The sequence below is a fragment of the Actinia tenebrosa genome, unplaced genomic scaffold (assembly GCF_029948245.1).
Source record: "Actinia tenebrosa isolate PJP-AT-01 unplaced genomic scaffold, QUT_ActTen_1.0 PGA_scaffold3__52_contigs__length_22856419, whole genome shotgun sequence".
Classification (NCBI taxonomy): Eukaryota; Metazoa; Cnidaria; class Anthozoa; order Actiniaria; family Actiniidae; genus Actinia; species Actinia tenebrosa.
The window spans coordinates 18,430,608-18,447,433 of NW_028292580.1; the positions used below are offsets into that span (position 1 = coordinate 18,430,608).

Genomic DNA, 16,826 nt, shown 5'->3' on the forward strand with positions numbered 1-16,826 from the left:
CATTTTTAATTTGTTTTTGAGAAAAACAAATCTCTTTCGCCTACCAGATACACGTGGAAGCAATCTTTCTTGACCGAAAACGTGCTTCCTGTTCAAGACAGGGCAAACCGCGCCCCCTTGACACATTAAGTGTAATTATACAATACAATACGATACAATACACTACAATAAATCTATTTCAAGAGGAAAAGCAATAATCTAGCTTTCTAACTTAAGCCTTCAATGCAACAAGAATTTTCGCTATTTGTTTGTAATATGCTCTCAGAGTGAAAATAATGCTTACTATTGAGAACTTCCCCTAAAAACCCACTTGTTCAAACTGTGATATGAACTTAAAACCCAAGTTATCTGAGATGCTCCACAACGTGTGTGATGCCTATGCATGGGTGCGGTTACAGCATAGCAGCATGGGTTTCACTCCATGGCACTTGACTTAATTCGCTAATAATGATTTTGTCTCGTCGCCTGGCTCGTTACTTATAGTAACACTGTGTTTCCTACAGCAGTTGCTTTTTCCGCTCAGATACACTCATCACACGACACTCCTATCCAGGCTTGTCTAGGACGATGGAAAGATGTTTGATTTCAGCAGCCCAACTTCCTGCTGGCTGGGCTGTGGTCACTGAGCAGTCAACATCATATTTGAGAGTTTGATCCATGAGGAAATTGTAATTGTAATGGCTAGAGATTAGACTGCACCTTTGACGGAAATAGCTTAAAGATACGCCCAAATAAAAGGATGTTTCACCATGTTTCAAGGCGTACTATTAATGCATGCAATATAACGCTATCGGCCTCGCGTTTCTTAACCCTTGAACACTATATGTCCATATTAAAAATGCCTTTTCTTATCATTGTTGATAACTGCAGTCTGCTAGTTTAGTTTAGTTTAGTTTATTTGTCACAATTGTTGTATTAATTTTACAAAACATAGATCATATAAAGAAAGAAAGAACTGTTGTGACTCAGTGGAAAAGGAAACAGGACTCACGTCCCAATTGACATCCATTCCTAAGAACTAGAGTGGTTTTCAATAATCTATGAAACAATTGAGCGCAGATACAATATGAGGATGAGACTAGGAATAAATATAAAAGAAAAGACATTGGATGTCTTTAGCAGATCGTATCCATTCTTGCAATCTGTAGTACTTATCAATAAAATAAAATAACCATCAACCAACAGTGATTTGTGCATGAAGTCGACGCCTGGCGTCTAAAGTCTTTCGGGCTAAGTATTTCCTTATAATAATTATGATATTAGTAATAATGACATGCAATCCAGCCAAAACAGACTCCACCATTTGCAATATGCCATTTTTGGCCGTGAGGTACTGGTGTTGAGATCCATGGCAAGGTTAGTTGAACTGATACCCTAGGTTCGTCAAATTAGCACGTGACGATTTCATACCAAAGTAATTTGAATGTTTGAGCCTCTCTTTACAAGAAACATTATATAAAGCCTAAACTTGTAATCTAATCTTTTTAAGGTTGATTTATGTCACACATTATCTGAGGAGGACCAAGAGCACTGGCAAATGCCTTTAAAACGTCTGGTTTACGGGGCAATTGCGAAAACTGGTTGGTTATTTTTGCTCGTTCGAACTGCAATTACTGCATTTCAAGAAATACTGTCTACGTTAATTTCTTGGTGTTTATGAATTAAAATGCCTCTAAAAAGTCACTTTTTTCGACATGGTTTCCCATGGTCAACGGTGATTGCTTCGGCATGGAAACTAGCTAAATTTTTTCTTACTCTTGTTTCATGATGGTATTATTATTCATACGTTTTATTGCTCTATTGCACAACTATTAATGACCTCTTATAACTAGGTAATAAAGATGATGGCTCAGTTGAAGCTTAGGTTTTAGTGTGTGATTTTATTTGCGGTAATTTAGCTCATTATGCATTAAGGAATACTTTCTGATATGTTTCCCCAAGGTTCATAATCATTTTTAAGTCAACTTCCTTGTGACATGGAAGGTTAATGTCTTTATTATGCGTTTTGCCCCTCGCCCTAATGTTTTGAATAGCTGAACCACGTTTTAGGTGCCTAGAAAATACTCCTATTTTTCAAGCATGCTCTCGTGTAATACAAAAGGCCACTTCAACTGATGGAATTTCCTGTTTTCGAGCTTTGGTGCCAAACGTCTCTATTCAAAGACACTGAATTGTTAATATCTTGGCATTGTGCCTAACAAATTATGCTCATGGCGAAGGAGCCGAGAAAACGATCATACGCGGTAAACACCGCCAAAACAGCTGCTGATAAAATAGCACACAATAAAACGTTTATTTTAAAGTTTGCAAGTGCAGTGCCATTTTAACAAATTTTTCGTGCATTTTATCACTTTTGAACAATAATTACACTCAAGACATTTCCTATAGAAGAAAATGAAACCTGAAAACGAAATGTCAACGAATGTTTCGTAACCATGCGTCTTTTAATTTTTTCGGTGGCGAAGTTAAGAAATTCGCTCGGTAGGCCCTTTAGGTTATTTCACTTTCAGTTTTACATATGTTCATCCAAAAAATAAAATGAACTGACCAACAAAAAATGCCGTATACAGAAATAATTTGAAGCTTTCAAGCTGCAACCGTTTTTGGAGGCATGGACTTAAAGATGCCAAGACACACATGAAAAAAGGGTTTCAAGAAAGCCGCCAAAACCAACCACGTTGGCTGCAAAAAGACGTACTAACTTGTGCATTGAGAGCCCCGTTGCGCCCACACAATGCATTCGATTGCACGTGCTTGATGCTTCAATGCCATACTCGATGCACCTTTTGCTTTCCACCTCATTGCGACTTATTTTGAAACAACCTTTTCCAGCCGAGCGAGCAGGGTTGACAGCAGATGTAACTTTCGTTAATGGTAAACACAAAATGCAAAGCAACCACGTTGTTTAAGGTAATATTGCTGCTTACTGTGCAAACAGCCGTTAATTGGAAAATACGGCAGCCGCAATCAATAAAAGAACCTCGTGCACAGTAGAATTTTACTGGCTACAAATTAATATGTCATTGAAATTTGTTGATATTTTCTTTAATGTAGACAAAATGTTATTGCAAGAAAAAATGGATTTTCAAGTTTTCCACTCATACTTTTTGTCATTTTTATTTTGAGTAAACAAAATGCACTCTATTACCCCATGTAAACTGTTAGTCCTTTTTCAGTGATTCTACTTAAAAGTTACATATAACTAACTCAAACCAGCACTTTCGAAGTTGTTTCTAGAATCTTCACTTGGTGCGTAATTTCATGAGGTTGCAATCTTTTCATTTTCCTACTATTGCCCTGCTGCCAATGCTCGTATCTGTTATTGTGCTTATACATCATTTATCTAATGCGTAATAGTTTCAGTGTTTTTTTTTTTTCAAATATAACTTCATTTAATCTTTACGAGTATATTGACTATAGTCCAGTTGAGTTTTTCTTTGTCATATTTCGTTAAAATGCCATCAATTACGATTGTCTTTGAGAACTGATCATATAAACAGATTCGAAGCAACCTTTAGTGAATCTTATAGTTCAAGCTGCACACTATGAATTATCTAGACCATTAACAGTCGCTTATTCTTCTTATAATAACTAAACACAGATGAAGTGAACTGATTTTTTGTGAAAACAATCAGTAAGGCTACTAAAAACCTTCACGACAAAACGAAAAGATGTTCTCCGCCATGTAAGCTTACAATAGTTTGGGATTCAAAAATATATTGCATCGTATTGACTACATACATGACCCAAGTAGCCGCAGCCAGACGGCATTATTCATCATAAGTAGCAATACACATTTTAAAATAGATTTTGAAGAGTGAGATTAATTAACTTCGTTGACCTTCAATTTCTCGTTTATTCTACTGATTGGCTTTTTTGTCTTTATGAAAGGAAAGTCTTTGTAGTTTTTGTTATTGCAGTGGAAATTATCGCGTTTGAAAGAGTTGCTATATCGCAAGTACTTTTATTCTCATTCTTAGGTTCAAACCTTCGTAATTCATTTTGTAATCTACGAAAACGGTCATTAGGTAATGGAAATGATTTACCACGCATGCGCAGAATGATCGTTTTATTTATGTCTGACACGCTTTCTAGTGTGTTGAACGGCTTAGCCGGGAATAGAAAATGTTTTTTCAGGTTTAAGTTTTATATAATCGGCACACGCACAAAGAACATTTAGCAGTAGGACAGTATAAAATAATATTTAAATAATCAAACAAGAAAATGACTATATATTCTATTCATGAATATACTACAAATGAAAAGAATATAAAGAGTATTGAATATTCAAAAAGGGACTTTGTCTCTAAAAATAAATTATTTTATAAAACGCTTAAAACAGAAAGATAAACTAAATTTCAGCGAATTATGTTGCTAACACGCACGCTTACATTAGACCATACTTTGGAATATAAGAGACTCATCTTTTTCCAGCTTTGATCAAGATAAAGTTTCTGGCAGGTTGTGTGCTTGCGACATTACTTTTTCATTTCATTGATAGCCCATTTTAAAGTTAATGACAATAGTTTTTCGTGTGACTGTAGCGTCCACGCAGGTTCATACTATATGCTATTAACAAGCAAGTCAAGAGTAACACATTAAGAGTAACCGCGAGTTAACTTTGAACTGCCATTTTGTCAAGCTTTGGCTTTATCAAAAATACCTTAAAAACCTAGTATTACAAAATGTTTTTTACTCCGGTTTCGTGGATGTTAATAGCGATAAAATGACTCCGAATCTTCTGCAACAAAGCTAATCTAGATAGTTTCAAATACCAAGTATTACTATAGAAAATAAGATAAATATTCATTTAAAAAGTAGCCTTTAACCTTTTAACATGAGAGTGAGCTGAGATTTATGAGATGTTTAATATGAATAGTTTATGGGGACGGCACGTGTTATTCTAGAGACCGTTAAAACCCTTCATTTAAAATGTAACAACACATCGCCATAAGCCATATCCTAACTACTGACGATATGTCCTGAAATAGGTAGAAAGTTAAAGTATTTTATTTTCTCTATAAATTTGAGAGTCAAATGGGTGGTGAAATGTTTTGCGACCACAGAATGTATGGATAAAGTAGGGGAGCGAAGGTGTTACAAAGTGTTGCCTACTGTAGACGGAATGTAAGAAATAATAATTATGACAGACAATATAAGAAAGAAAACTCAAAACTCGACGAACGCCCTTCATTTTTGTCATAAGCTGTTTTGTCAGACATTCGTCTCTAATCAAAAGTTAAACAAACTTGCAAGACTCTCACTCTATCTGACATGACCTTTTTAAATATCAAAAAACCAGCCACTTTCAATGAACGACCGCACAGAGATTTGCATCGATATTCGGGATCATTTTTATTTGATTAAACTAGTATATTAAACTGAGTTCAGTGAATATAGCACGTATTGAATGAGATAACATCGCCAAGGGTATTGAGGAAGGAAAATTGAATCATCTAAAAAGTCCTTTCAGAATCAATTCAGTTTTGAACAAAATTGCCAAAACCACTTACAGGTGCATTTCCCGTGTTTTATTCATCTGTTTTTATCCCTTGAGTTTCTTTATTCGTCCACAAGTCACGGTACACGTTAACAAAAGAGCATTAAAAGGAATCTCTAGTATTCATTCTTAACAAGACTTTTAACGAACACACGACCAAGAAAGAAAGCACTAGCCAGCTGTACAGGTGTAATGTTCAACCAGTCTTAAACACGAGGCTGAATAGCTCATTAAATGATCATTCAATTTTGAAACTCTCATAGACGGTTTTCTTTCATTTATAATTTATTTAAGTCATTAAACTGAATTAATTCCTTTGTCTTTGATTTGAATTATTCTTTGTGTATCATTAAGCGACCAAGCTAAAGAAGCATTGATTGATTCTGGATTTATTTAAAAACTTAGGATTTCGAAAAGCTGGGGAATTCCGTTTAACAGAAGGTCGCAAAAAAGTTGTTCCGCAAATAATAATTCACTTCGAACTAGACACCAGGAGTACTTGCTATTTAAGCTAGTTATTTAAGCTAAATCAAAGAATTCTTTAAGCTAATGAAACATTGATAACTTAGCTTACAAGTACAACAATAGAAAGAAGACTAAAAAGGAACCTAATAAATGAAGATTAAATTATTTCACCTTTTAAGCTTTTTCAATAATTTCTAGGCCATTGTCAAACCGATTCTCGATTGCTAATGCTAAATCATTTCTTGATTGTGTAAAGGACTTTTATGGCAGAATCTCCAAAAAAAAATTAAAGACACTGTGAGAAATTTTGTAACTTGTATAATCAAGTCAGTTGCTTCAGTGAAAAGGAATATGAATATAACAAAGATATCGTAATAAATGTATTAAAAAATATATACCAAAAATTAAAAAATCCAAGGGACTTTAAGCGTTTAAATAAACGATGAAGTTCGTTTTAAACTATTTCACGTTAGAGATTATGGCTGAATTGAATTTTTTGGAACAAACGTATTTGCTATTCAACAACGGCGTTGTTCACTCGAGAAGTACTAAACCTGAAAACAGTTTGAAAGCATTTTATACTTTCCATAGATAAACAGTAAGAAGTTTTGAACTGAGAATTCCACAGTCGGCTTTCTGGTTACATGAGAAGTTGGCGAGGCCTTTTCTGTACCAAAGTGAAGCTAGCGTCGGATTGGCAGCGTCGGATTGATATTCATTGAGATTCAGAATCATTTCCGGGGGAGGTCAAACAGGTCATTTTACTAAAATCCTCTTTGTCCCCTAACGGTGGCAAAATCACAAACGAATTCCGATTAAACTTTCTTCTCTGATTTCTATTCATGATATTCTACGCTCTTAGTAGAATACACTGCCTATTCTCGACGAATTTACGGATTTTGATCTCAGCCTCGGATTGGACTCGTATTACATCTCAGCCTCGGATTGGACTTCTATTACATCTCAGCCTCGGATTGGGATCGTATTACATCTCAGCCTCGGATTGGGATCGTATTACATCTCAGCCTCGGATTGATCATGTTTTTATATTAAATTTAAAAAATATGATTCAACATTTTAAAGACCTTTTCCCTTCCCCGGTTACATTGTTGCATGCAATGGAACTGAATTTAGATGTGAAACACGAGCCGTGTGGATTGATAAAGATCACTGGCATTAAGGTATCTTTCTTGACAAGATATGGAGAAACACATTTAACTGAATAAACAATGCAGACATGAAATCAAGGTGGTGTGAGGCTCATAGAATTATACTTCATAACACCTTGCCATTTGTTTAAATTATTTAATCGAAAAGTTTTAATATTCAAGCTCGAGGAAATTAGCTAAAAATTTGTATACGTGGGTACAAATTAGTAAGTACATGTACAAATTAGTAAGTTTACATTATCGCCGCCTGCAGATGTCATCGCGATGGCATTAGATATAGCAAATTTGTTGATTCATGGTTAATTTGATTGATAAAAGTAAAAAAATATATTAATAGCAGTTGTAAACATCTCTTTAAATCGAAGTTCAAAACTTATTAAGCTTCGTATTATTGGACACGGATTCTAAAGCTATAGTTTCTTGCCGGGCTATTGATTACCCTGACTATCACGCTTTCCAAGAACAAGTTTATAAAGTTAACATTCCTTAGATATCAGTTAATAAAACAACTTTGAATCGAAAACGGTCCCAATCCGAGGCTGAGATGTAATACGATCCCAATCCGAGGCTGAGATGTAATACGATCCCAATCCGAGGCTGAGAGCAAAATCAGTATCATGAAATGTAGATTCCGATACGAAGGTTAAAAGTAAAATCGAGTTCACTATATGAAGGTTAGAAGTGAATAAATTGAATGTTTGATAAAAATTAAATCGTCAGTCTGTTGTTGTCAGTTGAATGTTTTGAACGTGACTTGTAATACGAGTCCAATCCGAGGCTGAGATCAAAATCCGTAAATTCGTCGAGAATAGGCAGTGTATTCTACTAAGAGCGTAGAATATCATGAATAGAAATCAGAGAAGAAAGTTTAATCGGAATTCGTTTGTGATTTTACCACCGTTAGGGGAAAAAGAGGATTTTAGTAGAATGACCTGTTTGACCTCCCCCGGAAATGATTCTGAATCTCAATGAATATCAATCCGACGCTGCCAATCCGACGCTAGCTTCACTTTGGTCTTTTCTGTGATAAGCAAAAAATGCATGCATTATAGAATTTATTACTGCAATAATCGATGTATATTCGTAAAGTTAATAACTTTGGAACTATCAACAAAAATAATCACAAATATAACATATTCTGTCTTTCAATGTCTGGATATGAAATACAAGAAAGATAGAAAAAAATTTACTTTTAAGGCATTCGGACACCGATGTATTGAAATTTGTCGAGTTTTGCTAACGGTATTCATGTTGCTGACAAATTTTTCCCGGTAAAATTTACTGAAGCGAACAGCATAAGAGCATTAAAGTCCATGTGTTAGCCACGAGAGCCATGCAGGTGCAACGGTACAATAATATATCAGCAGTGCTGTATGCTAGACTTAACAGTGCACGTGCAATAATAAGACCACATTACTGATTGCATAAATATTGCACACCGACTGGAAAAATTGCATATCTTAAAAGACAGCGCCGTCAAAGTGCCGCCATGATGTCGACGTTAAGAACAATAGACAGTTTTGTGCTTAACAAACACGTTAACTGTCATGCACGAGCGAACGTTCGCTTATTAGCATGTGAACGCGTGGCTCTCTTGATCTCTAAGAACAACAAAATGGCTTCAAATTCATCTAGAATTGACTTTTGAATTGTGAAGCTTTCTTTATATAGAACGAATAGATAACAGAGGCAACTCGAAACATACTGGAAAAACTGAGATGCTCATTTGATAAGATATTGCCGTTCTTGCCGTGGAGTTTCATTTTAGCGATTGACTATCACAGTTGTTCGATCGGAACAACGGAACATCAAAGTCGATAAGAATTTGGGGCATGTGATCTGCACAGACACGTTAATTTCCTATATGATCACAAAACCTAGGAAGACACAGCGATCTACACGACAAATTCTCCTAACGACAATCTCTCTAGGCTTCATTACTAAAAACAGTCACTTGCCAAGACGAAATTACTTGGTGATTGAGAACTTCTATAAAAAAGATGTCACAATACTGATGTGATTGAAATTAAGATCTGCCTTTGAAGGGGCCATTATCGGTCAAATCTTTAAGATTTACACAAAGTATTTAGGAACGCAAATAAGTGATTCACCTGAATGGCGTTAAGAATTGACATAACCTATCTCGGGTTTGATTTATTAAAAATAATCTTGGCGACTTACTGATAGTGACATGGCATAAAGCCTTGAGACTTCTCATGTAATTAAGAAAATATACCTAAAAATATATAATCTGAAAGTCGTTTTTTACTTGTTTTCTAAAGCAATCGTAGCCATTAACGAGCAGAAAGTTTCAGCTCAAGCATCATTCAAGTACGGGATTTTGCATCCTTTTGTTGATACTTTCGCTTGCAATTAAAGAAACTCGTCTTCCCATGGATGCAATGTTTTAATATGTATAAGCGTCGTTTGGTAAGCATTAAACCAACCATCCATGACAAGCATGCAGCTGCATAGAAGCTTTGCTAGCAAACCGGCAATAACCGACGCCAATATGCAACAATGGACGCTGCAATCCTGACAGTAGCAAATCCGCGTCCATTGTTTCAGGTGGCATTTTGCTTGCACGATAAGAGTGCAGGAATGCAGGGACGCCGATGCAGTCCTTTTGATGATTGTTATGAACAAAGTAAAAAAATAAAATGCAGTTACATTAAACTAAACAAAGTCTTGTGTATTTCATTGGAATGCATTGATGTGACGATTAAGCAATCGAAAATTACACTATAATAACTAAAACGTCTTGTAAGAAACATGTTCTTTAGTTGATGCATTAAAAATAGTCTACCAGCAATAATAATAACGAAGACTTAATTGTGAACTTTAGTAAATTTTCTAGTTTAGAAAAATTACAAAATTCATACGAAATACTTACACCTCTGTCATCAATAATAAATTGATTTTCTAACCTATACGAAGAAGTAATTTTGTGTACCTTTTACAAATGGCAAGTCAGTTAAGATTATTCAAGGTCGAAAGTCGAGCTCATAAAAACTGTAAATTTCCATTTAACAAGAAGTAAATATCTTTCAAAAGAAGAAGATGAACCAGAAATATAGCGACAATTTTCCCAGACAGTTAAGGCAAAGGAGCCACAATTTTCTTCTTCCTGTCTTATAATATTTACAATCCGCAAGGAAGTGGTGTTAATTGTAATTTTACAAGCTTTCCCGTTTTATACATCACACACCATTTCCGTGGGAAATTTCGAATCGCTTTTGTCATTTAAATTTTTGGTTTTGAAAACCTTAACGTCGCTGTGAGGCCAGCTTTGAGAAGATAAACAATAGAAGACTGAAGTCGTCGCACGTGTATTTCTAAAGGGATAGTAATAGGCTATTGATTTGCTCAAATACCAAAATACTTAGCGACTTAATACATTTTTAGGGTATTTAAAAGACGAAGCCCGTCAAGTTAGAAATTGAAGTGTATTCGTATAATGAACGTGTGCTCTCTCTTTAGAATAAAAACCAAAAAGTCGAGCCCTAACTTGTCACTGAGCTTTTGTTCGCATGTTTGGATGTACAAGATGGTAAGCAATAAAGAAGGGAAGTCAGGCGAAAACATCTCAGCCAATCACAGCTTAGTGGTCTCACGCTTTTCACGCGCCATTGAAGGCGATAAGACAATGCAATCGACGTTTATCGTGCGACTTGAGACCAGCAGCCAATCAGAGCAGACGGTTCCCACGGTAGAACTTTTGTAGTCGTTAGTGTTATTGTTTTGAAGAGCAGGCCGATTGTGCCCAGACAGGTGTTTGTAAATAAGATGAACTCGGGGAGACACACGACTAGATATTCCCACGATCTCATGCATATAAAAGGCACTGGTGTATGAAACTCGCTCATATATCAACGCACACTGCCGAGAGCACAGCTATCAAAAACTCAACTCAACACTCGAAACCAAAATGGCGTTAGAATGCATCGATAGCTCAAACTATGTCAGCAAGATTCTTTCTGAAAGACGAAAGGTGAGCGAAAACACTTGTTTATAGAATCACAGATTTTTTTCTCTGTGTTTATTTAGTTTACAACTATTGGGTAAAACACACAAACATTGGACTTATGAGATTCCTATACAATTTTTCTTACCAGGCGAAGAAACCACTTATGGAAAAGATGAGACGAGCAAGAATAAATGACAGTCTGAACGAACTAAAAACCTTAGTACTGGATCTCCTGAACAAAGATGTAAGTAGCCGAATGTACTACGGTGAATGTACTTTATAATCTGATAGCGGAAGAATTTGGTGTGAAGGAAATCAGTGTCCAGTGACCTACTTTATAACCTAATTGAATATCACTTAACAACAGTTCGCAGCCGGCTGGCTGTATGTAAATGAAGTCGTGGTTTCTGTACCCGATATCGATTACTAAATAGTATTCTTTTTCCTTTTCTGCAGGCAAGCAGATACTCTAAAATGGAGAAAGCTGATATCTTGGAGATGACTGTAAGTTACCTACGGGCAGCTCAACGAAAAGACTTGCGAGTTCAAGGTGTGTACGAAAACTGAATATTTTCGTAAAACATTTTCGTAAACAATATTTTTGAATATTATATAAATGATTTTCTTGAGGATCTATTTTCACAAGATAAAGTTAGCAACCACTGGAGTTAGCGTTCAAACGCTCATTTACTTCCGTTCAAGTATATGTATATTTTAAACGATTACAATTTATTTTAAAAATCATGAATTAACGATTTCGTTCTTTTATTTTATTCAGATATGAATTCCTTGGCTGAATTTCGAGCTGGATTTAACCAATGTGCAGCAGAAGTATCGAAGAATCTAAGTGCCTCTGATAGTTCTGGTCATCTTAGAGAAAAACTCATGTCTCACCTCGCTTCAAATTGTCATGGAAACCGTGTAAATTCAACTTTCGCGCCCCCAAGTTTTCCCGCCAATAATACAACTGTTTGGGTTCCTTATCCTTCGCCACCGCCTTCTCCTATATCTCAAAACACTGTGTACCTCGCTGGAACAGTTTCCGTACTAAGAGATTCAAGTAGTTTAATGTCACCTGTTAGTCCGTTACAGACCACAGCTCAAGTAAAAACAGAATTCGTTAAAAGACCGGTATCTACAAAGAAACCGGCGTTGTGGCGTCCATGGTGATAATATTCATTTCAGAATGAAACTCTTTTAAGTTTCTATCAAAGACTCAATTTATTCATTAAGACATTAAGAAATTTAGTTTCGTAAGTAAAAACGCGAAGAAATTTTGAATTTCATTGTATAAATGATCTGTGGAAATGTAAATAAGGTTTGCTTAAAGAGAGATATTTTATAGAGAATTAAAGTGATAAATATTATGAATTATTATTCTGCACAGCAGTGATAAAAAGCAATAATTAAAAGATATTTGAAGAAAAATTATTTAGTCTTTTCGTGAATTGAAGGGTTCGGTGGTTTTAATATGTGAAAATATATCAGAGTAAATTCATCAAATAAATGGGGTCGGTTTGAGAAGAAACTTAATTTTATGCTTTGATAACCAATGCGGTAAATAATTTCCTCGGAAAGGTATACCTCTATATTTTTAACAAGAAAGAAGAAAGCATTTAATTTTTGACAAACATAAACAAGTTTTGATAGCTTTTTTTTTCGATCACTCTACACTACATGGCACGAAAGAGTCAAAACTTAAAATTGAGCCTTGAAAAAATTGAAGGTGAAGCTCAAAAATGACGTTTCCTCAAAGCAAATAAAGTCTTTGGCCCTCCATGATAGAAAAATAAGAGTGTACAAGAGGTCGGAAATAAGAGTGCACAGCGTGTTTGTTTAGCTTCCTCAGTGTTGGTCATGGCGAACTGTTTCCATGGTATCGGGAGATGAAGAGAAGCAAGCCATTGACCAAATGAACGAAGCAGAAGGCGTGAATTTTCTCGCTGAACAACATGTCTATGTCTACAAATCGTTTAACGAACTTTTTAAATTTTGTTGTATAGCTTGAGCTGTTTCCATTGGCAAAATGAACGATGTAGAAGGTCGTGTATAAAATGTTTATAAAGCTTAATTTTCGCAAAGGTTTCAAAGAATTTTTTAAATTCTGTACATTTTGAGCTGTTTCCATTAGGCAAATGAACAGTGTAGAAAATCGTGAACGTTTTTGCTGCATACCATGTTTGCACTCGATTTTCGCAACAAGTTTATCGAACTTTTTTCGTACACAAGGTGACTGGCAACTGAGCAGTCTTTTGCATTCCTTCATCCGGGTAGCATTTACTGACCAGCGATGCAATCTCCAGCAAGAAGAAGACACAACAGGGAATCTATGTATCATAAGAGTTGGAATAACACGAACTTGGCAAATACTTTAATCCAAATGAAAACACATTTTCGTGGCATTTTTGTTTATCTCGTTTGTTTCCCTTAGAGGTTATTTTTCTAAACGACTTCACTCAGAAGGAAGAGAAAGTGGCAAAGATATGCATCTATATATATTATTATTAGAGTTTGTGTATGTTTCATCCAATCATTTTCACAATTTTTCACGAGATCATCTGTTGGGAAAATTTTGTAAAAAAAAAAAAAAAATGCAGCATGCATTAATTGCTGTTGATGGCAAACAAATTTCGATTTCCTTGATAAATAACGAGCTATTTAATAATCTGATGGCACACCAAGTAATCATAGCTGCCAATCTCTCAATTTATCGGTTCGGTGAACCGTCTAGGCAATATGTAGTTATTATGCGCACCAATATGGTGATTCTTAAGACACGATAACATACGAAGTTGAACTGCGATCGATTCGAGAAACGGAGAAGTCAGTTACGGCCGCCAAAAGGCAAATGGCTTTATTGTCAATCATGATGGCTGACTTAATTCCCAAATGGTTTTCTTAAGGGAGGTATAATAAGTGTTTCTGAATGATTGCGTAGGCTTCTTGAGGGCTGTTATCTTGGATGTTGGCCGGATTTTGTTTTCTCCTCATCACCAGTTTCCGTTTATTCCCAAATGGTTTTCTTAAGGGAGGTCCAATAAGTGTTTCTGAATCGCGTAGGCTTCTTGAGGGCTGTTATCTTGGATGTTGTCCGGATTTTGTTTCCTCCTCCTCACCAGTTTCCGTGTCCTCTTGTTTGTTTTTCTACATGCTTCTTCTTTGCATGGTGAATTAGGGAGTTTCGCTACCTTTATTCTTGCGAATTTGAGTGATTCTCATCATTGTTTGAAGAATGTGTGGTCTGGCGTAGGTATAAAACAAATTCTGGAAAAATTTGAAAAATGCTTTAGTTTTGTTAACAATCACAAAAGCGTTACTGAAGGCTATGGTTTCTTATCTACTAACATCTTTTGAAACAGAATGTCAAAACTTCCAGTGAGTAAATCCATTATTATGATTCGGTCTGATTATTAAGAGCAACAGTGTATGAGAATAAAAATAAAACAAGTCAAAAGCAAAATGATATACGCTCTTATCAAGCGCAAACATCAAAGATTTCTTCCCGTGCATGTGTGATTGCTCAAACTGGTTCTGCGGTCACTGAAAAACTACGTTTAACCAGATAGCAACCGTCGGTACCAATTCATAATTTTCTTCCATATTCCATGCAGAACGGTGAGCTGCTTTATATATAATTTTTTTTCGCGGAAAGTCAATGGCGTCAATATATTATTGCCGATTCGGTCAGTAACTCTCACTTATTTTCATCTATAGTCCATGGAAACGGTGAATCTGTTTTAGTATGTACGCAAAGATTTGTACACAAGAAAAATGACTATGGAAGCTTCAATATATGCATATATATTGTATTACCTTCCCTATCTAGCAACTTCCTTGGCTTTGAATAAGCGGACGGCTTCAGCAAGTGCGAGACACTCAAACTCTAATATCGCGGCTTATTCCATTTTGATCTACGCACAAACGAATAGTTATATGACATTCATAACAACAACAACAAAAATACCCTATAGAATCAGGCCCGTAGCTAGGGGGGGGGGGGGGGGGTGCAGGGGGTGCGTTCGCACCCCCCCCCCCCCCCTACCCACGCGAGCTAAAGGTCCGCTTTTTAAGCAAGTGAGATTTTGGCTGGTATGATATTTTCACGTAAAACTAAGTAATTTTACTTTAATAATTTATCTATACCTATGCGTCCTATGGGACTTTAAAAAAATAAAGTATATGGTTGGTCCACTTTTTGTAAATTAGCACCCCTCCCAACAAAAATCCTAGCTACGGGCCTGAGAATTTAAATGTTGTCGGATACTTAAATTTGTCAATGACTGAATTGAACCCCACCCCACCCCACCTTTTTCTTGGCCCAGAAACTGATTCAAAGTTTATGCAATTTTCCTAACGTCTTGTTGATTATTAAGAAAACAAAAACAAAAGAAAAAACTAAATGACGATTGAGTAAACTGGTGACGTAGTCTGATCATGCATTTTTTATATCCATAAATAAGGGTTGGTCGATAAATAGGGGTTGGTCGATAAATAGGGGTTGGTTGATAGATAGGGGTTGGTCAATTAGTGGAGGATGGTCGATAATTAGGGGTTGGTCGATAAATAGGCGTTGGTTTATAAATAGGGTTTGGTTTACTAGTGAAGGATGGTCGTTCAGCCGGCCCTGCTATGTCTTAGTTACCCCCACAGTGCTGTCAGTTTCGCTCCATGCATTTGACCTTTAACCTTTCTATAATTGTATACTATCGCTCTAAGCTCACCGGAATTTCTGTAATTCTAGGTTGTTTTCTTTCGTAATCTCGACATAGTCAAAAAGGTTTATGCCTTGTCATTTGGAGAAAAAGACTGATGCTTTAGATAATATTGAATGATATTAAAGACTTATAAATGATTGAATTTACATACCTTTTGCATATCCTTTCGTAGAGAATGTCCATCAATAGTCTCCTTGTGTTCGTCAAGTGCGCCAGCTTTGGACTTATAACTTGCGAAATGGGCCTTGAAACGGCTTATGATATCTATTACATGTGGTATTGAAATGTTGCAGTATTTAAATCAGTTTTCGCAGCTGCAATTACGAAATAGCTAACTCCGGAGTTCGACACCTTTTCTCAATGAGACACCTGTAATCACACAAAGGCTAACAGAAAGGTTGAAACTTGACGGTTTTTGGTACTTCGACAAGAAGGAGTTGCGCATTGGGAAACTTTGTAGGAAAAAGATAGTCACATAATCAAGCACATTTGGTCGACAGAGGATTTATTTAATGAATTATGTTCTGAGTGTCAACATTTTAACTCCCAAGTTTTGAATTAATTAATTTTTGAAATGGGAAACACCACAAGGAATATCAAATTTCGCGCCAAATTTGGTACGAGAACTGGCAACTTTGCAACGGAGTATGCGCTTGTCTGAAACAGTTCTGTTCGACCACACGAGTTTATTCGTAAGAGAGGCCATGAAAAGTTTGTTATGTGCTTGTGTTGGTGTTTGTGTATATGTATGGCGCAACGCCACCGGAAACAAAATTCAAACATCGCGCCAAAAGCCATCACGTGACGTTTCAGTTACTGCCTTTCCAAAGAAACACGTGTGGCTGATTTCACGGCTTTTGTTCACAGTAAAAGACCAATTAAGTGCGCAAAGAAAGGAGAGTTGATTTTTTTTTTAAGCTTGTTAAGGCCTACGGGAAACCTCCTGTTTGTCCAAGGCTTGATTAAACACTTGTTAGTCATAATCAATGGGTGTTTTTTTTTACATCAGT

General features: G+C 36.0%; 2 protein-coding genes across 4 annotated transcripts in view; one reads left to right on the forward strand and one right to left on the reverse strand.

Moving 5' to 3' along the window:
- The window catches only part of LOC116304931 (histamine H2 receptor), a 109,061-nt gene that overhangs the window by 60,544 nt on the left and 31,691 nt on the right, over positions 1–16,826 (reverse strand). For 2 of the 3 annotated variants that reach the window (XR_016120872.1, XR_004197211.2), the window contains 3 exons: positions 15,968–16,080; positions 14,915–15,012; positions 13,461–14,365 (listed from right to left, as the gene is read on the reverse strand). The exons of the other annotated variant lie outside the window; for it this stretch is intronic. The gene's annotated coding sequence lies outside the window, so the exon portion shown is untranslated. Of the gene's footprint in view, positions 1–13,460; positions 14,366–14,914; positions 15,013–15,967; positions 16,081–16,826 lie in introns of those variants that run through there. 3 annotated transcript variants of the gene reach the window in all.
- Positions 10,875–12,529, forward strand: LOC116297286 (transcription factor HES-4-A). Its single transcript, XM_031705493.2, has 4 exons — positions 10,875–11,125; positions 11,250–11,345; positions 11,558–11,651; positions 11,880–12,529. The coding sequence occupies exons 1-4, from the start codon at positions 11,063–11,065 to the stop codon at positions 12,269–12,271; spliced, it is 645 nt and encodes a 214-aa protein (XP_031561353.2). The 5' UTR covers positions 10,875–11,062; the 3' UTR covers positions 12,272–12,529.

Bases quoted from the DNA above. Each gene is read 5' to 3' on its own strand.
- LOC116297286 (XM_031705493.2), top strand. From the start codon at position 11,063: ATGGCGTTAGAATGCATCGATAGCTCAAACTATGTCAGCAAGATTCTT. The intron at 11,346-11,557 runs GTAAGTAGCCGA...CCTTTTCTGCAG, and splicing joins TGGATCTCCTGAACAAAGAT to GCAAGCAGATACTCTAAAAT. The intron at 11,652-11,879 runs GTGTGTACGAAA...TATTTTATTCAG, and splicing joins AAAAGACTTGCGAGTTCAAG to ATATGAATTCCTTGGCTGAA.